At 55.9% G+C, this 25,015-nt stretch overlaps 1 protein-coding gene across 3 annotated transcripts; it reads right to left on the bottom strand.

Annotated features, from left to right (window-relative positions):
• Window positions 1-42: 42 nt before the first annotated feature.
• PSEN2 (presenilin 2) lies at window positions 43-24,007 on the bottom strand. Of its 3 annotated transcripts, XM_037138814.2 has the most exons (12): window positions 23,928-24,007; window positions 22,770-23,000; window positions 14,857-15,020; window positions 10,778-10,992; window positions 9,578-9,719; window positions 7,696-7,763; window positions 6,809-7,029; window positions 6,088-6,186; window positions 3,589-3,672; window positions 3,148-3,249; window positions 1,901-2,019; window positions 43-773 (listed from the first exon to the last, which is right to left on the bottom strand). In XM_037138814.2, the coding sequence occupies exons 3-12, from the start codon at window positions 14,998-15,000 to the stop codon at window positions 618-620; spliced, it is 1,350 nt and encodes a 449-aa protein (XP_036994709.2). In that variant the 5' UTR covers window positions 15,001-15,020; window positions 22,770-23,000; window positions 23,928-24,007; the 3' UTR covers window positions 43-617. The 3 variants fall into 3 exon arrangements, with proteins under 3 accessions (XP_036994709.2, XP_036994708.2, XP_036994710.2); XM_037138813.2 differs by lacking the exon at window positions 22,770-23,000; XM_037138815.2 differs by lacking the exons at window positions 22,770-23,000; window positions 23,928-24,007 and adding an exon at window positions 19,004-19,086.
• Window positions 24,008-25,015: the final 1,008 nt, after the last annotated feature.

Genomic DNA, 25,015 nt, shown 5'->3' with positions numbered 1-25,015 from the left:
GGCCTCGCAGGGCCGAGGTCCACACTGAGAGACAAACCAGACTCCGCCGTTCCACCAGGATCCATCTCTTTATTGATGCTAATATCGCGCCACTTCCCAGAGGAACTGCTGGAACAAGATTAGGACTTGATTTCTAAAGGCAATAGAATAACAATGACATCATAGACAAAGCACTGGGGACAATCCTTGCAGAGAAACTGCGCTTTTCTTCTTCGGCCAGAGTGCCCAGGCGGTCCCTGCTGTCCTGGGCATGCGATTCTGGTCCTGGTATGCACAGGCTCCTTCCTTCATCTTGGCCCTCGGAATGTTCCGGCTCGAGGCGTGCCCAGACGGCCTTCTCCAAGCTCCTCCGCCACCACATCCCCTTCCTTCATTCACCCGGATCGACTCCCAGCTTCCCGGTGAGGCGTGTGCTCCTGGAGGGGCTGCTCCTGGCGACCAAATGGCTAGCACCAAGAGGCTGGTCCTCCTCCGCAAAGTGAACCTGGTACTCTTTTATTCTTGTTGGGTTTTTTTTCCTAAGGAGCAAAAACGTCTTGAATGGCACTAGAGTGTGAGACTACACAGCTGCGTCCAGCTACGGGCGTCTACAGCGTCCAGCCGCGGAGCCGCGCCCCTCAGATGTAGAGCTGGCGGGAGGCCAAGGCGTCCATGAACGGGCGCACCAGGTTGTCCGTGGAGAAGTAGAAGATGAGCCCGAACGTGATGGAGATGGGGAGGGCGGGCAGCGCTTTCTTGAACACCGCGAGCAGCAGGAGGGTCAGACACAAACCCTGCAGGACACCAGGGGAGGGGAGGTGATCACCGGCACGGGCGGGGAGGGGAGCGCCGAGCAACGCCTGGTCCCTGGGCTCAGGAGCGTGGCCGGGACTCGTAGGAGCACAGCCCCGGACACCCACGAACGGGCGAAGCAGAAAGCGGGCCTCCTGAGCCGAGATGCTGCCGCCTCCACCAGACTGCCTTCCTGTCTGGCTACTGCGGTGACACGTGCGACCCGATAGCAGCATGCCTGCCCTCAGAGGGACACATATGTGTAGGAGAATTGGAGGGGCTCAACTGAAATGCCAGCAAGGGTCTCAGCGGTGGACACCAAGGGAACCGAAGATGCCCCGAGACTCCTCCCCTCGGAAGCAGGTGCAGTGGGGCCGACCCTGTCCCCACACCTGGAGACACAAACAGTGGTCCAGGGCGGGGACAGGGGACCAGAGTGCCTGCGCTGTCCCTGGAGAGAGCAGGGTTTCGGCTGAGAGAGGCCCAGGGGGAGGAGCCTGGGCCCACCACCCTTCCTTGAGGAACTCCACGTCTCCGAAGGACGGAGCCTCGGCCTTCGTGTGCCACGAACTGCGTGGGGTTCACGGGGCAGAGCCCCGAGGGTGCGCCACTCAGAGCCCCTGCCACTGAGGGGCAGACACTGTTCATGTCCTGCATTATGTGGATCTGGCTACATCACGTGATAGGGGACCTCCAGATTTCACTGGCAGGTTCACAGTACTCGGCCCCCCTCCTGAGCCCCAGGAGGGCCCTGGGGTTCAGACCCCCCAGGGTGTCTGGGTGCTGCACAGGGAACACACCCAGCCCCAGAGGTGGGGACCTGAGTTCAAACTGCAGCCCGTCCCTCACCAGCGCTGTGCCCCCAGGCGAGGCCTCCGCCCACTTCCTCGTCCAAGAACCTCAGGTATCACGACACAGGCTCGCCAGGCTGGCTGAGCCCTTGCCGCCCCGGCGTGCGCACTCAGTGACGTCAGGGGCTGCGTCTTGTTGACACCCAGAACCTCCCGTGTGCCTCAGTCTCACGCTGAGGGTCCTAGAAAGCCCCCCAGCCCCCGTGTCTTCTGCCCCTCCCCAGGACCACAGCATCTGAAAGCTCCCCCAGGGTCATGGGCCCCCACGGCCCACTTACAATGAGGATGGCCACGAAGCAGGCCAGCGTGGTGTTCCAGTCCCCACTGCCCGTGGCCGCCGCCTTGCCCACCAGCACGCTGTAGAAGATGAAGTCTCCCAGGCCGAGCTTCACACCCCCTGTGTGGGGAAGACGGGGGTCCATCATCTCAGAGGCCCCAGGGGGGCGGCAGAGGAGGCAAACAGCAGCCAAACAGCCAGGGACCCAGGGCACATGGTCTGGGGGCTCTCAGGAGGCCAAACAGGGCAGCTTTGCCCACCAGCCTGCCTCGCCTGTGGATGAGCAATGGCTGCCTCGGGAAAAGGGGACACCCTCGGACTGAGTGAGCTGCGGTCTGGGCTGTGAAAAGCTAGCATGTCTGGTAACTCCGATTAAACTGGTGCTTGGCACTTACTTTAATTTTAAAAAAATCAAGCCAAACACACTGTCCAGGATCGGTGCGAGGCTGTACACAACTGAGTGCTGAGTTGGACTTACGAGTTTTTTTAGGAAATTCAATTTCACTACTCGTAAGAACATGTACAACACCCAGAGGTCCTCGGGAGACCTGTTCCCCTTAGAAACAGATGAACATACTTGTCATTAGCTTATTTGTAACTGAAAGTCAAGAAGAGCTTCTAGAATGCTGCCATGTTTGTTTCCGTCAGTACAACCGTCCCGGACACATGTATAAGAGTCTTGTTTATCGAAGACAACGCAAATGTTTACATGACTAACTCGAGTGAGCCTGATCAAGGACACTGCTGGTCTCATCCGCCCCCACACCCTCCCCCCTTCCAGGCTCCAAATAAGAGGTGTCGCTGCTCCCCCTGGTCGAGGCGGTATCTGTCCCCAGCTGAGGCTGACCCTCTGGGAGTTCAGCTCAGGAGTTACTCCTCAGGCGACTCTCTCTGACCCCAGGGACCCAGTCAGGAGCCCCACTGGTGCGACTCCGCAGCCGGGGTCTCCTGCACAGTGCCGCCGGCTCACAGGGTTCCCGGTCAGCGCCCACACCTGTGGGCCGCGCTGGGCCGGAGCCAGGCACACAACGGGCACTCGGTGAACGCTGTTACATGCAGGCTCTAGTCTGAATGTGCAAGTCCCCACGGCCTGCCGACCCGAACTCCCTTTGCAGGCCTCTCCTTGACTCCTGTGAGGCCATCTCTGATGAGAGAGGAACGTCTCCCTCACACCCCCCCCCCCAGACCTCAGGGAGCCGCCCCTCTGCCCCCGGGGCTACGCAGACCATCTGGACACGGGCACCTTACTTTCCTCCTCTTCCTCCAGCTCCTCCCCTGGGTAGCCAGGCAGGGGGTGCTCGAAGACTTCAGGGTATGAGGGCTCCCCAAAATTGTCGTAGGAGTCTTCTTCTGGGGGTCCAGTAACAGCAGATGGCAGGCATCACCACGGGGGAGGAAGAGGAGGAGGGAGAGAGACAGACAGCTAGTCAGCGGCCTCTCTGGAGCTCAGGGGCCGCCCTGCCCTCACCCACCAGCCCGGACACAAAGAGCCAGACTCCAGACCACAGGAGAGAGGTGAGGCAGAGGACCAAGCTGCCCCTCTCAATCCCCACGATGCCAGGGCTTGGTGTTCTCTCCTGCCCACCCAGACCCCGTGTCTCCCGGAGAAGCCAGGCCAGGCCAGGCCGAGCTGGGCGCACGAGAGGAGCTGCCCCCCGGGACGAGAAGCCACCGCCCCCCAACGCTCACCCATCTCTGGGTCGTAGGGGAGCTGAAGGGCTCCCTGGGAGGAGGGATCCAGCTTGGCCATGCCCACTGTCCACACCATGGCGGCTGGAGAAGGAGACAAGGGTCAGGCCTCGGGCAGGGCGAACTGTGGCTGCCCCTGGGCCTGTGAGGCAGGTTGGCCAACTGGTGTCCCCAGGAGCCTGCACGGGACCCTCGGTTCCGTGGGACCCGGTGTGTCCCACTGTTAGGAGGCCACTGGGGGAGGGTCCAGGCTCACTGACCGGGTGTGGGCAGGCAACTCCTTTCCTATCTCTTTGCCTCCTCACAAAAACAAAGGTAGTAATCTCAGTGAATAGTTTGGTGAACTAATTGTGGTTTTGTTTCATTGTGGTTAAAAAAAACAAACACATAACATAAAACGTATCATCTCAACCACTTTTAAGCTTGAGTTTAATAGTGCTAAGTGCATTCACATTGTTGTGAGACAGGTCTCCAGGCCTTTTTCATTTTGCAACACTGACACTTTGTGTCCAGTGAACAAGCCCTACTGTCCCTTCTCCCCGTCTTACTCTGTCTCTGAATTTACTCTAGGTGGCTCATACAAGTAGAATCTACAGTATTTATCTTTTTATGACTGGCTTAATTCACTCAACATAATATCCTCAAGGCCCCTCCATGTAGCACATGCTAGAATTTCTTTTTTAAGACTGAATAATATTCCATCCACAGTGTACATATACACATTTTGTTTATCCATTCATCTGCTGACAGACACGTGGGCTGCTTCCAGCTCTTAGCTGTTGTAACTAATGCTGCTACAAACTTGGTTGTACAAAAACATGTTCAAGACCCTGCTTCGATTCTCTCGGGGATCTGCCCAGAAGTGGAACTGCTGGGTCACGGGTCCTAACACGGTTTTCTGGCTCCGGCCCGGAACCTCCCTGGACCTGTATCCCAGCTCTCCAGCTGAACGTCCAGTGAGCATCTCAAACTCAACATGCCCCAAGTGCTCTCAACAGCTGCCAGTTCCATCCTTTGGGTTGTTGCTCCCAAAACACTGACATCACCCTTGCCGCTCTCACGTCATGTCCCCACCACCAGCTCATCCTGCCAACTCTGCCTCCAAAATGCCTCCAGAAAGCAACCACATCCCCCTGCCTCCACCGCTGCCCCCGAGCCAGAGCCTGTGGCCTCTGCCCTGGACCGTTATTCAGCTCCCAAACCTGGCTCCTGCTTCCACTCTTGATGCCCACACACTTTGTTCTCCACTCAGCCGCCTGTGAAAATGTCAAGCCAGGTCAGCACAAAATATTCCACAGGTGTCCCATCTCACTCAGGAGTAAAGACAAGTCCTCACCACAGCCTGCAGGGCCTGCGGTCATCTGGAGCTGCCCCTCCCCCTGCTGACCCGGGGGGCTCCCTGGGCTCACCAGGCCCATGCCCACCTCAGGGCCTTTGCACTTGTTGCTGTTCCTTCTGCCTGGAATTCTGTCCCCCGATTCTCCTAAGGCAGGAAAATGTCACCTTATGACAAAGGGCTTCCTTGACCCCCTTAGGCAGAGCACCAGCCCCCTACTACACTACAGTCCTTAGGTCCCTTATCCTGCAGTCGCCTGCTGATCTACGCATTTGTCTGTCTAGTCACCGCCTCCCCTCCGAGAACGTGAGCCCCACCGAGTACACAGACGGTGAACGGAGTCCAGGCGCCAACTCAGTCTTTGCACGCCGGGCCCCTTGGAGCGGGCCTGGACTGCGCTTTCACACTCGGGTCCTCGTTTGTTGGAGGCGACCCTGAACCGTGCAGCTACTCCCTGCACTGTCTCTCCAGGGCACCTGCGGACAGCTGAGCCCCAGAGGTTCACGCCTTCCCCTTAAGCACCCCCAGCAGCAGACAGGAGGGCATTACTAGCACAGCGCTGTGAGCTCTGGGAGGCCGGGGCCCACGCGGGCGTCTCCTCCAGCTGCAACTCCAGTGCCCCGCACGGTGCCCGTCACAAAGTGGGGGTCTGACTGCTGACACACGTTGGCTGAGTGCACACATAAGCCCCAACCCCTACACACTGGCCTGAGCCCAAGGGCATCCCATGTGCCTTCCCTTCAGAGACGTGGCTTCGACCAGCCACGCGGCGGTGAAGGAAGCCCAGGGAAAGGCGGGCAAGCCCGGCTCCCCCACACCCCGCCCTCGAAGAGCCCCTCCCCAAAGTGCCTCCAACTGTGCCTTGCTGAGCAGTGGCCATGACCTCTTAGAATGCGGTCGGCGCCCGCCACACGCCTGCTGCTGGAGGCCAGGCGGGCAAAGCTCCGGGGCCCCTCCTGGTCTAACTTTCCAAGCTTCGTCCTGTGTGACAGAAGGTGGTATCTGCTGTCGTCTCCGGAAGGTGGAGGCCACCACCTCCGCCCTTTGGTCAGAGAAAGGACAGCTATCTCCTAGTCCACCCCAAGGCCACGGCCAGGAACCCGCCCCAGGCTCCCACCTCAGTGCCCCTGGCCCCACGTGGGAGGAGGTGCGGGGCCGCTCACATGAGTATATCAGGGCAGGGAATATGGGCTCGTTTCGCTCCTGCGCAGTCTCCACCAGCATCCTCAGCGGCCCTTTGGGGCACAGCACAGCCACGAGATCTGGGAGGAAGCAAAGGGAAAAAGACACTTATTCCCAAACCACCCCCAGAGAGGGGAGCCGGCCCTCCTAACACCGGCGTGGACGGGGCCACTGTGTACTGGAGCCCTGACCACGAGGCTCTCGGGCGGGCCCGCTGCCCCTTCACCCAACCCCCGGGTCTCCAGCCCCAGTCTGTGGAGTCTGCACAGGCTGGGCGCAGAGCGGGAGGGTGAACTTGAGGTCCCACTGCTCTGGGCCCTAACACGGAAGAAACAGCAGCAGCACTGGTGACGGCAGCTACCTCCACACTAATGAAGGAGCGGCCCGCTCTCTGGATGCTCGGTATTTGCAGGTACCGTGTAGGTATCTGGGCCCAAAACTGACAGTGTGTCGAGCGCTAACAGTGGGAGTGCCCAGCAAACACCTGCCATCACCGATAACCACACCAGCGGGCACGAGGCTACAGGACCTCACAGGCCGTGCCAAGGCGAGCCTCTCCGGAGGAAGGCCAGCCAGGCCCCGCAGGGAGAGGAGGGGACCTTTCCGGCACCTGCCACCTGTGAGCAGCAGCAGCGAGGACCTGCCCCGGACGCTGACCCCACGGCCCACTGCCAGGCCCTCTCAGTGTCCGTGCCCACTTACCGTACACGGAGATGGCGCCCAGGATGACCCACGCGGACCATTCCGGGAGGTACTTGATGAACACCAAGGCCATGAGCGCGCTGATCATGATGAGGTAGGCCTGCTGCAGCACCAGGGGGCCCTTCCAGTGGATGCACACCATGCCCACCGCCCCGAAGTTCCAGACGGTCAGCAACAGAGTGGGGTGGTCCATGGCCACATTGTAGGTCTTGAACACTTCCCTGCAGGAGCCCAGCAGGGGCGGGCGGCGGTCAGCGGGACGTCAGACCTGCCGCGACTCAACAGCCCCTGCTCCTCAACCGCTAAGTCCCAACTGGGTGTTTCCAGCTTCTGGTTCCACTGACTGACTTCCCCTTCCCCATTTCCACGAGCCCTCAACTAACCGCTTGGAATCGTTTCTGGAGCAAGGCGGGGAGTGAACTGATGTCTCATTCTTGGGCCAGTTCATATAAACGTGCATTGGCACAACCGGGGGGCCCTGGGCCCCTGGGAAAAGTGTGTTCTCCCGTCCCTCTTGTCTCTTTGAGCCCCTGGGTCGGGCTGATATCCCAAATCAAGGGCAACAGAGACCACTTCTGCCACATCCAGGAAGAACCCAGGCCAAGCCCCAAGATTAGAATGTAAACTTTGAGGGGTTCTACTCTCCTCAGGGTCACAGAGCACCTTCTCCACGCTGGCTCTGCCTCTCTGCGTTTACTTAGGAAGCAGAAAGAGACTCGTGGCCCGCCATGGAGCCCACTGCCCCGTGTCCGAGGGGCAGGCTCTTGGAGCAGAGACACTCGGGGGTGCGGAGCCCGGGGGCCCCCTTCCCTGCCCGGGTCCTGCACAGTCACTCTGCCCCCCAGGGAGGCCCCCGAGGTCCCTGCTGCCCACCAGCTGCCACTCACCCGAGGTAGATGTAGGTGAACAGGAACAGCAGCATCAGGGAGGACATGATCAGCCAGCCGTGGATAAACTGGATGGAAAACGAGCAGAGTGACCACACCGTGGGCCCATGTACCACTGGCCCCCGGTTCTGGGAACCGAGGCCCAAGCCTGGAAACCGTTCTGCGTCGGGCTCCTATGAGACTACACTGGGGGTACTGGCGGCCATTTCCCAGATGTAGAGGGCAGAGAAGTTCAAGGTCTCCGAAGGTCACCCAGCAAGTGTATAAAGGAGACAAACCTCCTTTAAGTCTAAACACCCGGACCAGCACTCACTCAGAAAGGGTGTGCCAGTGTCCCCGACGTGCCAGGCACACCTACGCTCTGGAGGAAAAGCCAGCCACGCCTCTGCCCACCTGCTGCCTTCCAGGGTGAGGGCAGCGGGATGACAAACAGATACACGCACATGCCAGCAGGTGTGATAAGGGCTGTGACGGAAACAGGCTGGCAGGAGCAAGTGATGGGGACCCACTAGAGGGCCGATTCAGGCAGAGCGGTCAGTGCAGGCTCTCGACGGAGCTTCTTCTGAACAGTCAACACAGGGAGCCCTGTCCTGCCCGACGCTGATGCACGCTCCTCTCCTGGCCAGACTCGGGAGGGTCACAGACGAGGGTAAGGCTGTTCCTAAGCCAGTCCCCTGGCCAGCCATCAGTGGCACAGTGGTGACACCCCCGCCGGTCTCCTTACTGTGGGGACAGACCCAGCATGAGCCACGAGAGAGCTCAGGGAGGGCCTGGTCTACCAGGAGTGAAACGGGTGGCCTTCGCCAGGCTGTGTGTGGCTGCCTTTGGGAGGTGCTGACGCTCTACCGTCCCAGCCCCGCCCGCCCGCCCAAGGCTACAGCCATCGCCTGAGTGTCATGAGACCTGCCAGTAACCTTACTGAACTGTCCCTGGGACTGGTCACGGAAGTGCAGGCTTCCCATGCTCCCCGTGCACGGCTTTCGTTTGTGCCGTGGCCCCTGCTCCGGACAAGCCGCTGTCTCCTCTGCTCCCCACCACCCAGCCCACCCCACCCCAACTTCGCATGCTGGGGATCGTTTACACACACACTTACTAGCTGACAGGCCTCAGCTCCCGGGCACCTCCTGACAGCCCCTCCCACCGCTCAGTCCCACTCCCGCCCTGAGCAGGAAAAGGGGCTCTAGGCCGGGCCTCCCCACCTCCCTCTACCTGCCCCACAGATGGCGGCAGCCGGAACACAGAGTGCTGTGCGTGCCAGTGTGTGATGGGATTTAATCAGGTTACGCCTACTTGAACTTCCTTTTAGTCACCGGGGCTTCAAAGCCCTCCTTGGGAGAAAAGCCTGAAACTCCCATCTGAAAGCTTATGGTATCTCGGGGGACGATGCCCGTGGTTCGGGTCAGGACTCCACTCCCGCACCACCTCCTGCGGCCACTGCACAGCCATGGGGTGAGGGTGGGGGGATCCAGCCTGTCTGTACTGGAAGACCCTGGCACAGTGTCTGTACTTCCCCGGCCTAAAGGGAGACGGGAAACTAAAAATAAACCTGGAGGGGAAGTATAGGGTCAAGGGAGCCCAAAATAGAACATCTCACTCCTTCAGAAGGAGAAGCAAGATAGAATCCACTTTGAATATGAGAAGTAACACTCTGAACATGGCAGGGAGGAACTCGATTCAGTGGGATTCTGTGTAAGTTTAAAATAAAAGAGCCTTGGGGTGCCAGAGGCAGGAGTGGTGTGTAAGAATACCAAAAATCGGAGTCTGTTTTGCATGAAAAAAGGGATTCTGATTTCTTTAAGCCCATGGTTGCTGCACAGAAGGACCCGCGGGGTGGGCAGCCCGGAGGAGGGCCGGGCAGGCGGCAAGCAGGGCTGGCGCTCACCTTGTAGCAGCGGTACTTGTAGAGCACAACCAGGAAGATGGTCATGACCACGATGACGCTGATCATGATGAGGGTGTTGAGCACGGAGTTGAGGAGGCGCTGGCCCACCGAGGGCGTGTTCTCGGTGAACGGCGTGTAGATGCTGAGGGCGAAGACAAGGCCCTTGGTGTTCCTTCTCCACCTGCCCCAGGTGCCCTTCGTCCTAAAGGAGCCTCGGACCACTGGTGGGGGCACCCTGGGGACACCTGCCCTGCTGGAGGGCTGTCCGCCATCCCCACCAGCTGCCCTGCCTTCCAACCCATCTCCTGGCCCCTGACCTCTCCGCCTGATGACTGGACCCAGTGTAACCGACCGTGGGAAAGGTCTCAGATGACTGCATGCATCAAGGTCCTGCATCCCCACACCGATGAGACCCGACCTGGAGGTGCCTCCCCACTGCTCTGTTCTGGTCCCAGGACAGCGGGCGGCTTCCCATACCCCCTCACTATCAGCCCCATCCAGCCTAGGATTTGCCCCTACTTCCACCCCACCCAACGCAATCAGTCCAAGTCCGTGGTGCCTCCCTGTCCAGCCTGGCCTGCGGGGAGTGAGCTGCCTGTGAAGTCCTTGAGTTCTCTTAATGCTTTTCGCTTCTGCTGTCTGAGTCCCTAGCAGAGTGTACGCTTCCTTATACTGAGGGTGGGGGCTTCTCTCTCTGCTCTTTTCTTTAAAAAACAAAACTTAACAGAAACTGCCTAAATTTTTTTTTTAATGGGGGGGGAGGTACTCGGCAGTGATTAACCCCAGGAGGTGGGGTGAGGGCGGGAAGCTTCTCATTTTCTATGCTGCTGCTGCCGCCTGTGTTCTGTTTTACCAAAATAAATACAAACTCCCTCACAAGGTTGGCTGGGAGCTGAGAAACCTGGTGCAGGCACATCGGTTTACATTCATGGGAGCAGAGGCCCAGAGAGGAAGTGACTTGTTCAAGGTCAGGCAGTGACGGGTGGCACAGCAGTGCCTGGGACCTGGCCCTTGGAGCACGGCGCTCAGTCCCATTAGGCGAGAGCAGTAAGCCCGGCATGCGGCAGTGCGGCGCCGCACTAAGCCTCTGTGTGTACCGTCTGCCTTAATTCTCCAATAACCTTGTTATCAAACCTCTTCTTCCTCCAGCCTTCTTCCTGGCCCTGGCCCCGCTCCCCACCATGCCCGGCCCCCACTCACAGTTGCCCGTTCTTCTCCGTGTAGAAGCGCACAGACTTGATGGTGGCCACCACCACAATCATGCACAGAGTCACCGGCACGAAAAGCATGATCACGTGCTTCGCCCCGTATTTGAGGGTCAGCTCCTCCTCCAGGCCCGGCAGCCGCCCGGGGACCCCACTGCAGACGTAGCGGTCAGGGTCCTCCTCGTGGTCCTCCTCGCTGTCCTGGTTTCTCTGTGGGAGACCACACTGTGTAGGCCACCAAATACCCCCAAAGTGGCCGACCGATGCAGGGCATGGGTGTTTTGGAAGAGGAAATAATGTTTGAAATTCCAGGGCATTTGAAAAGTGTAGAAACACAACTACAGAAAATTCAGGGCTTGAAAAAATCAAGATTGAGGACTTCCGCTAAGATGGAGGCATAGGTGGATGTGCCGTGCCTTCTCACACAATCAAGTTTAGAGACAACTAAATATTAGCAACAGAAAACACAGCCAGAACACAGAAAATTGAACTTTTCGGAAGTCTGTTAACAACAAATTCTTCAGTCTGACCGGTAAGGGGCAAAACCAGCAGCTGGTGGAGCGGGGTTGCATAGGAAAACTCAGTCGGACGGACTCAGGCACGCGGAATCCAGGCGCAGAGTTGGACCTAGTGAGCAACCGAGCGAGCGACCAAGCGAGCGACCGCAGGGAAACAGCGAGAGAGCAGGGCTGCGGGTTGACTGTGGTTGCGCATTTGTGCGCGGATAGACAAGCGAGGGAGTGGGCGATTGGACCGGGACCCAGCGGTCCCTGCAGCAAACGGCAGGGAGGGCGCCGCCATTTCCCCGCTCTGACCACGCCCCCACATTCAGCGTCATAACCCAGCGACTCTGAGTGGCCCCGCCCTGGTGAACCACCTAAAGCTCTGCTCCTCACCCAGCTGAGAGAAACAGCAGAGGGCGCCGCCATTTCCCTGCTCTGACCCCGCCTCCACATACAGCGTCACAACCCAGCGACCTGGGAGTCCAAGGCGCCGTTCCTCACACTTAAAGGGTCCAAACAGACCAAAAATGGCTCAAGATCTCAAAGCCCCAGAGCCCATAAATCTAAGCGATGAAGAAATAGCAAAACTCTCAGACACACAGTTTAAAACGCTGGTCATCAGGATCCTCACAGAACTGGTTGATTATAGCCACAAATTAGACAAATATATGAAGGCGAAACTAATTGAAATGAATGGAATTGCACAGGAAACCAACAGCAATGAAAAGGAAACTGGGACTCAAATCAATGGAGTGGACCAGAAGAAAGCAAATAATGGCCAAACAGAAAAGAGTCAAGAAGCAAGAATTCAAAGAAATTGAGGAGAGTCTCAGGAACCTCCAGGACATCTTTAAACGTTCCAACATCCGAATTATAGGGGTACCAGAAGGGGGAAAGGCACAGCCACCAGTGGAAAACTTATTTGAACAAATAATAAAGGAGAATTTCCCCAATCTGGCAAAGGAAATAGACTTCTAGGAAATCCAGGAAGCTCAGAGAGTCCCAAAGAAGTTGGACCCAACAAGGAACACACCAAGGCACATCATAATTACATTAGCCAAAATTCAAATGAAGGAGAGAATCCTAGAAGCAGCAAGAGCTAAGGGGACAGTCACCTACAAAGGAGTCCCCATCAGACTGTCAGCGGATTTCTCAAAACAGACCTTACAGGCAAGAAGGGGCTGGAAAGAGGTATTCCAAGTCATGAAATCCAAAGATCTACAACCAAGATTGCTCTATCCAGCAAAGCTTGCATTTAGAATGGAAGGACAGATAAAGTGCTTCTCAGATAAGATCAAATTCAAGGAGTTCATCATCACCAAGCCCTTATTATATGAAATCTTAAAGGGACTTATCTAAGAAAAAGAAGTTAAAGAAACATGAACAGTGAAAGGACAACAAACTCACAGTTATTAACAACCACACCTAAAATGAAAGCAAACTGAAAGGACAGCTAGATCAGGAGTGGAAACATAGAAATGAAGATCTCAAGGAGGGTTAGCAACAGGGGAGTGGGAGGAGAAGGGGGGAGAAGGTACAGAAAATAAGTAGCATAGACGGTAGATAGAAAATAGATGGGGGGGGCAAGAATAGCATGAGAAATATAGAATCTAAAGAACTTGAGACACATGGTCATAAACTAAAGGGGGGGTAATGGTGGGATGGGGGTAGGGAGGAGAGGAATGAAGGGGGGGAATAGAACGACTGTAACAGCATAATCAATAAAAAAATTTAAAAAAAAGAAAAGAAAATTCAGAGTTGGTGCTGATGACCACAGATTCAGGGAGGCCATGGCAGCCATAGAGGAGGGTGGTCCGCAGGCCCCTGGCTAAATGGCTAATGTTTGGAGCACATTAAAGAGCTAGCTGTCCCCTATCTCAGTACGGGGGCTCAGGACACCACTTGGTTCTGTTCACCTGGCCATACTGAGTTGGGAGGAGACAGGCCAGGTGACAGATGGAAGCCAGAGAGTAGACGTTTCTGGCTGACAAATTGCAAACTGGATTGATTGGTACACACAGGGACTGTCTTTGATTGTAAGTAAGATACTGGGAGTTTGCGGAAAAGGACATTACTTTGAATTTTTGCCCCCCAAAATCAAACACGCGAAATTTGCGCTCCACACCAGGAAGGCTAACCCAGCAGCGAACGCCTGGGAGGGTCTGGCCGATGGGAAGCGGGGAGAGCAAGTGAGCGAGAAGCGAAGGAGGCAGCAGGGACGCCTGCCAGACGCTGGGGTAAATGAACCCGTACGGATTTCCGTCTTGGAATCGTGGCAATTTAGGGTCATTAGCCGTCATGGCAATTACATTAACAGCCAATGCCAAAGCCAAATGAAATGGACACAAAAAATGATTATTGCTTCAGTATAGGCGCTCTGCAGGGATTGCGATCTAGATACTCAGCTGAGAAGGAAAAGAAACAAACCGTTAATGAACAGGAACTGAAACAGCTAAAATGCACAAACACTCCCGGGGATACAAGATGAAGAAACTACCAAGAAAAGGCTGTGGTGGCCTTGAGCTAGTGAGGTCCTGCTCTGAGAGCAGAGAGCATCCCAGGAGACGTGAACTCCAACTTCAGCACCAGGGAGTCGGGCCGGCGGCGGGAAGAGAAAGTCCCACATGGCAAGGTTTTTTTAATACTGTCCTGGGCAAAACGAAGAATGAGATGCGTGCAAGTTCAGACAGTGCTGTGCCCTGACAAGCCGCCCCAGAGGCGGCTTGGCTAGGTGGCTCCCCCAAGTACATCCAACACTTCAGAACGTTACTGTCAGCCCTCTGGGTGGCAGAGACAAGACCACAGTGTGGCCCACCTCCGCGGTGTGAACTAAATGAATGTGTGTCCCTGCAAATGTCCTATGTTTCAATTTAACCCCCACTGGGATGGTATCCTGAGGTGGGGCCTTTGGGAGGTGAGTGGGTCACGAGAGCAGAGCCCTCGTGACCAGGGCTGGAGCCCTTCCACCACCTGAGGACCCAGAGAAGACAGCCACCCGTGAACCAGGGCAGTGGCCTCTCACTGGACACCAGATCTGCTGGCCCCTTGCTTGGTCTTGGGCTTCCAGTCTCCAGACAGTGAGAACTAAATTTCTGTGTAATTTGCAAGCCAAGTGGGCTTTGGTAGTTTTGTCACAGCAGCCAGAAGCCCCAGCTCAAAAGTCTAAGGTGACTCGGGGACAGTCACCTCTCGATGGCCACGTCTACAGCTGCCAGAAAGGGTCCCCCCCCAGCAGTGTCCCTCCTGCCACCCTTCAGTGTGTGTTACCTGTCCCCACATCCAAACCGACTCTCACATGCCTGCACTAGGGAGGTGAATCTAAGGGGCAGGGGCCTCGGTACAGAGACTCAAGTTCACTGCAGTTGAACTTGAACAGGCTGGGAATGTGCAGTCTACTACAGAGCCCTCGCAGAGCAGACATGAGCTCTGTCATGGCAACCGCCCACCTTTCTGGCCATTCTCTCTTTTACTTTCCCCTCTCCTGGCACCCAGGGCTGTCTGGTTTCCACCCGTTAGGTACAGCAACCCCAGGGGCCTGTTTGGAGGCCTTGGCCCGCTGGCGGGAACCTACCCACTGGGCAGCATTCTCTCCGTCCTCCAGGCCCTGCCTGGCCTCCTGCTGGCAGGAGCGTGGTGTGGGGCTCTCGGCTGACATCAGGGACGTCCGCTCGTTGCATACTTCTTCCTCGCTGTCAGAGGCCATGAACGTGAGCATGGCCTGACCTCCGGAAGTACCTGGGAACATAAACACAGGCGACCTCGTCCATCTCCCTGTGTGGCACGGGCAGTGCAGGGCGGAGGGGGTGGCTGGCTAGAGGTGGCTCTCAGACCTGGACACACGTCCTACCCTGTAGCCACCCACCAGGACACTGTGTCCAATGTCTGCTGTACAGCAATGGTCCCCAGCAGCCACCACTGAGGCTGCAACAGCCTCAAGAGGGACTGGCCTTAGGAGATCCAGGCCCCAGGAGGCCAAAGGCCCCACTAGAGGAGTCAGGGCCACTCCGAGCTGTCAGCAGCCTCGCTCATTCGGCCAACACATACCCGCCGAGCACCGCGGCGTGCCAACACTGCTGGGCTCCGGGGATGTGGAGACGAGCAGGACACACACTTGTATCTTTAAAAACACACAAAAACCATCCGCTGTGACAAATTTTATGATCCAGGCATCTACCGAGGAGCACAGAATCACGCTCCGGCCAGGAGTGTTTTTGAGGAGGTAACATTGCTGATGGAGACAGACTGTTCCAGGTGGGAGGGAAGGGCATGATGAAAGTCGAGGTCGGGGCCTGGCACTGCCAAGGGGGGCAGTGAGGTGCGAAGGGCTCCTGTGTCATGTTAAGGGGGTATATGGCACGCCACCATCCCCCACCCCTGCCCAGGACAGTGTGACAGGCGGTTCACATCTGTGTTTAAAAATGTCAGTCTGAGCCCTGGCTGGCATAGCTCAGTGGATTGAGCGCGGGCCTGTGAACCAGAGTATCGAGGTTCGATTCCCAGCCAGGGCACATGCCTGGGTTGCGGGCCAGTTCCCAGCAGGGGACACATGAGAGGCAACCATACATTGATGTTTCTCTCCCTCTCTCCTTCCCTTCCCCTCTCTCAAAAAATAAATAAATAAAATATATTTTTTTAAAAATGTCAGTCTGACCATGGACTGAAAAAGAAGTAAAGAAGGGAAAAACCTCCCCGAAGGCGTCGGCAGACGGATGCACAGGATCCAGGAGGTGGACAGACAGGACAGACGGTAGGGACCGAACAAAGGCCGGAGTCCGGGACGAGGCCAGGCAGGGGGTCGGACACGGCAGGCGGGAGGAAGGAGGGTGTCTCAGCAGGGAGACCGTGAATTTGGTCCCGGAACCCGGGTGTCTATGGGTTAAAAGGGAGAAGCATCGGGGCGGCGGCTGAGTGCCTGGGTCCGAGGCGCAGGAGGGAGGTGAGAGTCGTAGGCCTACAAGTGGCAGCCGAAGGCTCGGGAGCAGTGAGACCATGTGGGTGAGTGTGTGTATGGGCACACGTGTGTGGTCAGAAAGCACGGCCGAGGCAGGGCCCACGGGAAGACTCAGGCTGAAGGGACCACACAGGAAGGGGGGGGGCTGTCCCAAGGCCACTGTGCCATCCTGAGTGGTGCGTAAACACAACAGCACCACATAGAAACCAGTGCGGCCCAAAGAGGCTGGGAAGAGCTTCCGACAACCCCGGATGGATCTGCCGGTCCTGCCGACAGCCTGGGCAGGGGCGGCTGAGCTCTCACCAGGGCCAGCTCTCCCCATCGCTGCCTCCTGGAAACCGCTGGGGCGGAGCTTCATGCCACTAGGGACAGACGGCCAGGTCTCCCTTCTGCTGAAAGTTCGTCTCCAGGTTGGTCACCCCACAATTTATAATTTTCAAGACAGCGGCTTCCAGCCGGGTCTGTGGCTGTCACTCTTTGAAGACAACACTCAGGGCTGTGGCCTGGATTATTCCCCCATGGACTTCAATTCTGTCCCCCAACTCACAGGCACAGGGCAGAGCCTGCCCTCTCTGTCCACCTCTCTGCCTCGGGCCCATTACCCAAGGCTCCCTGTGGAGCTTGCAGGGATCTCAGGGTGGATACGCTCCCGGGGCTAAGGATGGATAAGACAGCACCAGACCCACAGCACCGGAGGCAAAGCGAGATGACCGCGGGACACTGCACTTGGGGCGCTCAGATCGAGAGCGCTGTCAGAATTAGACGTCTCAGGTCTCAAAGAGTGAGAGGGATGAAAAAGGGTCAGGTAAGGAATCGCTTGCAGAGACTGAAGGAGGAGGAACGCCTTGGAAAGAAGTAATTACCTCCTAACTAAATGCCTGGGTGGGGGGACCTACCAGGGCCGATTTCTGACAAGCTGACGTGGCTGAAGTGGGGCACCTGGGAGGCAGTGGTGGGAGGTGGGGTAGAAAAGACGGGGTAGACCATACCAGGGAGGCCATGGTGGTGGGGAGCCAGCGAAGGACTCTGAACAGAAAAGGGACTGAACAGGGTGCGGCAGGATGTCAGCGGGGCGGCACTCTGCAGGGGGTGCGTGGGCTCCCGCTCTCCGCTGACACCCCCAAGACCAGGCTCGGTCCTGGGCCACAGGAGGGCGGATCTGGCTGCTCCTTGGCGGCCAGGTCCTGGAACCAGCAGTCTAACCCCAGGAGCATGACGTGGGGGACGCAGCTCTGTAGCCCCAACACACTGAGTGGACTCGGGAAGTTCATAGTGTGAGTTCCTTCATCTAATGGAGATCCGGCAGAAGTTTCAAGTCCTTCTCTGAGGCTCAGCCTTGCAAGACAAAAATCTACACAAATACCTGCTGGAACCCGACAGTTCCCTGATCACTCGGTCTGGCAGGGATGAGTTCCTTCGTACTGAAGGGCAGCACCCGGAACTCAGACACGGTTGGACTGTCTCTAAATCGGCAACCCCAAATCATGACATTCCATCCGGAGCAGAGCCTCGGATGGGCAAGGAACTACACGTGGCTCTTCTAATGCTGTTTCCCAGCCTGTCAGTTAGGCTTGGGGTGTGAATTCATAATGGAGTCACAACCCCCCTCCTTCTGGTTGCCCCAGGCCTCGGGGGGTCTGCAGCTGAACCGTGACGGGTTCACGGCCACCCTTGGACCCGGTGGTCAGGTCCTGACCTCACTAGGCTGCTTAACCTACACGCAGATCCTGGCGCTCAGTCCGACCAAAGGGCCAGGGATCTGCATTTCGAGACAGTCTCTGGGTGATTTTCAGGCTGGTGGCAGACCTTCCCCGGGGCCGCCCCTGCCAGGGAACCAGACGCTCCAGCCTGGGTCCCCAGCTCAGAACTGCAAGTGCCCAGTTATAGTCCACCTCCCTGGCCCCTGGGCCGGGTACCTGGCCCACCCGCCTGGCACCCCCACTGCCCCATACGACTTGCCCACTAAATGGGCATGGAGGGCAACAGAGGGGCAGTCCTTTCTCCAGAATACCCCTTGTCTGGTCGGAGTGCAGGCGGGCAGAGGAGCCGAGCTTTTGAGACTAAGAAGGCTGCAGCAGAACAGCGAGCTCACAGTCTGGAGAGGTCCCCAAGAAATGCCCCCCGCGGAGGAATGTATGGGAAAACTGGGGTGCAGACACCCCTGGTACGAATGGGACCAGCCTTCCGGAAGGCAGTAAAAACTTTTCAAAAGCTTTAAAACATCAATACCTTTTGAACCTGAAATGCTACTTCTTGGAATTGGGCCTAAGAAAACAATACAAGATTTGCATAAAAACATGTTTGTTGCTTTTATTTCTGATTGTAATAAAAGTGAAAATGACTGGACTGACTCTGTCCTCTGATATATTCATCTGAGGGGTTTATTATATGACCATTAAAATCACCTTATTAAAAAAAATATATATATATAATGTGTGTGTGTGTATGTGTGTGTAAAGGGCTGGTAAAAAATATTACAAAACTTCAAAGGATGTTTGAAGGTTTGGACAGTAAGATTGTGGGTGATTTTTGATTTAATATTTTTCTGCACTTCTAAAGCTCCTATAACAAACATGGATTGCATTTGCACAGGGCTTTTTAAAGCTATTACTTTTTTTAAAGGGACATCATGAGTATCAACATTTAGACAGGTTTCCTCCTGCCTCTCCTGCACCCCCTCCCACTGGACAGCGGGGGGAGGGGGGCAGGGGGACCAGATGGGTTTAGGAAGCCACCTGCCATCTCCTCCAGCACCCCCCCCCATTACCTGGCTCCTGGAGGAGGACAGAGCAGCTGGGATGTATTCCTTTGCTTCTAATGGTGTCTGAGGGAAAAATCGCCACCCAAATCTGTGCAGATAAACAACCTGCTCGATGTTTGTCCACCTCAGACTGGAGTGACGTCAACTCCCAAGGGAGGCTGACTCACAGGCTGGTGGGGGTGGGGCTCCGTGACTCTCCTATCACCGATGTCAAATCCTGTCACCCACATAGCAACCAGCACCCCATTCATTCTCTGAGGGGGCTGCAGGAAGAGACAGGGGCTGATGGGGGTGGGGAGGAGGGTCCAGGGATTGAGACCGTGTTGTTCTGGAAACCCTTCCCGGAACAAAGCACAGGGGCTGACAGCTGCCTTGGATTAGAATGCAAAGTCAAATGTCCCAAGTAGCCACTGCTCACTCCCATCAATCAGCTGAAAGGGACCAAAGTGCTGAATGGCCAAACCGAGGGACACAGACCCAGAGAATTTCCCAGCATGCGCACATCATTTCCTGCAATTATTATAAAAACCTGGTGACCCAGTTTTTTCAACCTCTTTCCCATCTCAGAGAAATGCAAATGTTTTGACCTTAAAATGTAAGGCTAATGGACCTCAGTAGGAAACAGATTTCTTAAAGGCCACAGTAAACACTGGTGCCTTATGGAAAAAGGTGAAAACTGTGGCTCCAAAAGCAACTTGGCAGCTACTGCAACGTACCACACACAGTTAGGGCTGCAGAGAGAGGTTTGGGTCCCGAACACTTGGTTGTTTTTCATTTGTTTGTTTGTTCGCAGGCCTAGTTGTGAATGAACCAATTTCCCTCAAGAGGGTGGTGTTAGTTTTAAACAGGCCACTTTCTGTGGTCACACCTTGCAGCAACCCATGACTCACGGGAAATTCAGTCTTTCCTTCTACTAGGAAAGGGTCTGCTGAGGTGAGGACATTCCCTTAGAATTTTCTTTAGAAATTCCCACAGCTTCCCTCCCTGTCTGTGTCCCTAGCCCGGGGCTTCTGACGATGTGTTTGACCCTGGATGACCTTCACCCACCTATCCATCCACTTCAGCCCATACCAAGATGGACATCAAAACTGGATGGTTCTCCCCAGCACGGGGGGGGAGGCTTCAGCCACACACCCTCTGGCTGCATGGCCTCAGACAATTTATTTAGCTTCACATGGCCCATTTCTTCTGGAAAAAGCGAAGCAGGCATGCCCTCCAAGAGTACTGTAAAAACTAAGGATCATGGGTAAAGTGCCTGGCACCCAGCAGGTGTTTAGTAAGTAATAGCAGTTCTAACGAAGATGAAATAGAGACAGGGACACAGTGAAGGGGGACAGTGGAAGCCTGCCGATGCCCCTCTCGGGAGGGGCCCCCAGCACTCTGGCAACAGGAACTCTTGATCAAACTGAAGAGCATGTCCCTAGGACGAGTGTCAGAACTGGCAAGGACATTAAAGGCCATCTAGTCCATGCCCTATTTTATAGTTAAAGGAAACGAAGCTTGGAGGGACAAAAGAAAGTCCGAAGATCAAAAGCCACGGTTACTTCCCGTCCGCTCAAGTACCTGTGAGAGCCATGTACTGGGAGGCCCAGGGCCATGGTCACGCAGGTGCCCACACAGCACACCATGTGGGCTCTCTGGGTGCACGCCCACCTTTGTGAGGCACATACCTCTTCCATGGGCAGGTATGTCTGTTTTCTTTAATACCCAGCTTCTCCAAAACACAGACAAGAGGTCAGGGAACGATAAATACTCACCAGATTACCTGTTGCCTTACAGACTCAGCAGTCTCTGTCCCCCACCGCCCACACGTCCAGCCCCCGCTGCCCCTCTGCTATTCGTGCTCCACATGGGGGTAGCGAGGAGGGTGGTTCAGGGACAGTGAGTGCCCACGTGTGGGCATGGGACAGGGGCAGGACGCTGCTACCCTCAGTCAAGTCAAAAGGATGACAATAATATCACAATCATAGCGTAGTGCTAAAGTCGTGCCTGCTGTGGCACTAGTGCAACAAGTAATGGGCTACACACCAATTAAAACCGGCTTTCCCAGAATGCTCAACAAAGGGAAAATTCTGAAGGCATAACATTAACAGGAAAAACAGGACACAGAACTTCCTCTCCAGCTTCCTACCTCTGGTATTTTAACAGATAACTACATACGGATGGGCCTACAGCACGGTAAGGAAATGCCTGCTCATAGTGGTTATCACTGGGCTGGGGGTTACTGGGCTTTTTAAAAAACATTGCCTGAATTTTCCCAGGATGAACACATATTACTTTTTTTCCCCCGCATGCAACAGTAAGTTTATCCATTTGTTTTTTTAGAAAACATATTACTTTCGTTTTTAAAAAGCTAGCAAGTTGCTGGTTAAGAGACAGCAGAAAGGTTAGCACCCTTTCGAATTTCTCTTCCCATGCTCTAGAAGACTATTTTGGCAAAGATGACTGAGCAACCCATTCTCCCAGGCAGTGAATAGGCCGGACGGAATTGAGCTCTTTCCTCAGAATTTCACAAGATGCCCCGACTACTTCCAGACCTGGAGGCCCGCACTTATTACACGGGCTTCAAATCCACCTCAGAGCAGCCAGCTTAAGGGGACAAGAACCTCCAGGCCCTGGCCAATGGCAGCCTGGAGGCCTTGCCAGCCTCGGAGCCCCACCCATCCTCCTCCCAGCCCCGCCCCCAACTGCTGGAGTCCGGGAACAGGTGGGGAATACTTGCACACATGGGTTGTCTCGCCAGTCCCCAACCACACAGAGTCCTCAAGTCAAAGCAACAGCTGAACGAACACCAGCCAAAGATGTCTTTAGTGGAAACATGCATGTCACCTACACACTGCTTTGGTTTCTTAAAAAAAAAAGTATATGTATATATATGTATGTGTGTGTGTATACACTTCATTTTTAATGTATTTTTGCTTTGTCAGGTAGTCAGATACCACACAGACATTCCCTAAGAGCAGTGCAGGGACACGGGTGGGGGCGCATGTGGAGAACCTCTTGCACAAAAACTCCAAATATTAAGAAGACACAGCCAGCTGGGAACAAACCCTGGTGCTCAGCCACCAAAGCCATGCTGCAGGAAAAGTTGCTTACCTCCCTGAACCTCAGCCTCCCCTTCTGCAGGAGGGTAGAAATCATAGCTACTTAGTGTGACTGAAGCTCTGAAGATAACTGTGATAACTACTGTACTAAATGGTTTTATTGTATATGACAAACTCCTAATGTAAGGTATGCTACGTCATCATCAATAACTCAGAGAGAGGCCAAGGTCAGTGGTGTGTTTGCGCAATGGTACTGAGAAGAGCTGAGGGCATGGTGACAGGCATGACAACCTGCACTGGCCTCTGGGCACATGTAAGTGGCAGCCTCTGCCCAGGCTCTAACTTGTCCTCAAACAGATGTGAACAGGACATTCGTCTCTGACACTTGCACCAACTAAAGACTATACACCTGGTGCCCAGGTACTTCAACACCTAACGATATAGAACTTTCCGTGAAACCACCTCCATCCCACTCTGTAGCAACATTCCTCCAAGCCCCCCACTTCCAGCCCCTGCCCTAAATGCCCCTTCATGCATTTCTAAGTTCACGCAACACATGAACCGAGGAAGCCTGCCTGCCTGCCTGATGCGTGGCTGAGGCTGCAGCTCTGGGCTGGAGCCGGGCTCCCCAGCCCCTTTACCACCTGGGCTCTGAAAACAGCTACTGACAGCTCTGCCCACTGCCACACAAGCACATTCACACAGAGGGGAACCTGAGGCTCACGCACCTGCAACAGCTTATCCAAAGCCTTTAATTTCTGCCAGAGGTCTTGGCTGAAGGCCTCAGAAGCTCAGGTGTCTACAGAATGAACTATGCAGACGTCAGGGGCATCCATACGGGAAGCCAGGGTCTATCCTGATCAAGTTACTCTCAGCACAGGCTTGGCTGCCCAGGATGTCAATTTCGAGTTAAGTTGGCTCTGCAATTTTTCTGGTGCGATGCCTCTCAGGTTCTCCACCTGTAAATGGGGATGCAGTTGGTCCACCAAGCAACAATTCATGCTTTGAAAAGGGAATACATGTTAAGGCAATACACAGGAGCATTTCACCCAACTGCCAAGGTCCAAGGACTAAGCAGCAGGACGCGAGGCAGCCTGGCTCTGCTTTATCCTACCTGGGCGACCTTGCACAAAGTCACTTTAGCCCTGTGGGCTGAGTTCCTCCACTGCTAAAATTTGGGCTGGGAACTAACTACTATTTAGGTTCCTGCAAAAAGCTTGATTCTGGGAGTCTCCCCACAGTTGTAAATGCCTACTAAAACAGTCAGACGCCGCTGGTCAGGAAGTCTCCCTGCTCCGGGTCCCGACCTGCGGTTTAGTTCCTCATACACCCGGGAAGACCCCCCCCACCCCACTCCATCTCCCCTCCTATCCTAGCAAGCAGTGCCCAGGGCCGGAGCCACAGGGAGTCAGGGAGGTCCCAATCAGGAGGAAAGAACAAATGTCACGGTCTACACGCCTTTGCGCCTCACGTGCACTGCTCCTTTGAATGCCCTGGCCCTTTAACAGCTCGTACCGCGCCCACCCTAGCGAGGAGTAGGAGGCCGGGATGACCTCGCCCGACAGAAGGCCCAAGGCCTGGGGGCCACTCTCCGCACTCCTTCCGCGACCCAGTTCCAGGCCGGCTCCGGTAGTGCCCTTCCCGGCACCTCCCTTCTCCCGCCCCCACGCCGCAGAGGCCGGGTCCACGGCGCGCAGGCACCCAGGGACAGCGGCGCGCGCAGGGTCTGCCGCCCCGGAACTGGTGAAGGGACCTCGAGAGGCCCCGGCAAGGGGCGCGCGAAGGGCAGGGCCTGGTCTGCGGGTCGCCATCTATCCGAGGCCTCTGTCCTACGAGCTACTGGACCCTGCCCGCTCGCCCAGGGCCCTCGCTGCCCACCGGCTCACCTGCTCCTACGCGACTCTCCGTGGGTGTTTACGCCGCTGGCCCTTCGCCCGGCCAAGACCCGGCTACAGCGCAAACCCCGCCCAGGCCCCGCCCCGGCACAGGCCCCGCCCCGAGGCCGACCCCGCCCCTGCCCCGCCCCGACGCAGACCCCGCCCCATCGGCTGCTCTGCGTTCAGCCGCTGAGCCTGGCAGGGACCTGGCCTGCTGGCAGCACTCGGCGCTGGTCAGGTTAAACCTGGCGCGGGAGTGGGCACTGACCTTACAAAGAGAGGAGGCCAGTCCTCTGTTCTAACGGGGCCTGGCGGCAGCATGGGGCCATAGTGGATTTTAGGTGCCTGGGTCCTACCTTTCCGGGATTCCAGAACGGGAGGGATAGGGGATGGACCTTTATTTATTTGGTCTCCATTATATATGATTTGCGTTTTATTTGTCTTATTTCAGTTGTGGGAACAAGTCTGCGAGGGCGGGCACTAGGGATTCCTTTTTTACACACGGGGAAATGGAGGTCCCCAAAGAAGCTGTTTCCCAAGCGAGCATGAGCCATGAGTGGCAGGAGTAAGTGCAGGACTTGAGTAGGACCAGAGACGGCGGCCTCTCCAAGTCGGGGCCTGAACTGGGCTGTGGGCAAGGGATCTTTGATGAATTCATTCCCTTCGTGGTTCTCCTTTGAGGTCAGCACTCTCAGCTGCTTTTCACATGCTGGTTTGTGACGGATGAGTAAGCGCCTTCCTGACCCTGACCTCAGCTTGGGAAGGGAAGGCCTCTGCTTCAGGTTCCGGTGTCCCGGGACTGGTGTTTTCTTTGAACACACTTGAGAAACCAAACGCTGCCCGCTAGACAGTGGCGGGTAGTGGAAACCACACGAGCTTAGGAACCTAGGTTTGAAATGCATTTTTTCCACTTATTCACCGCATGACCCAGGCCAATGACTCAACCTCACTAGGCCTCCGTTTCCTGGTATGTGAAGAAGATTGTGGAGAGGATTCCAACAGAAATAAGGGTAAAAGTGACAGGAACACAGGTAACACTCAACACATGTCTGTTGTCGTCCTTCTTCATCCTCTCTCCTCTGTTTGTGGTTTTGATT

The sequence above is a fragment of the Artibeus jamaicensis genome, unplaced genomic scaffold (genome assembly GCF_021234435.1).
Source record: "Artibeus jamaicensis isolate MK-2021 breed Jamaican fruit bat unplaced genomic scaffold, CSHL_Jam_final scaffold_754, whole genome shotgun sequence".
In the NCBI taxonomy this organism is placed as follows: domain Eukaryota; kingdom Metazoa; phylum Chordata; class Mammalia; order Chiroptera; family Phyllostomidae; genus Artibeus; species Artibeus jamaicensis.
This window is presented reverse-complemented; position numbering and strand designations above follow the sequence as displayed.

Coding starts and splice junctions, on each gene's coding strand:
- PSEN2 (XM_037138814.2), bottom strand. CDS start 15,000: ATGCTCACGTTCATGGCCTCTGACAGCGAGGAAGAAGTATGCAACGAG. Junction 7,764..9,577: donor ACAAGTACCGCTGCTACAAG/GTGAGCGCCAGC, acceptor TTTTCCATCCAG/TTTATCCACGGCTGGCTGAT. Junction 2,020..3,147: donor GCTGGAGGAAGAGGAGGAAA/GTAAGGTGCCCG, acceptor TTCCCCACACAG/GGGGTGTGAAGCTCGGCCTG.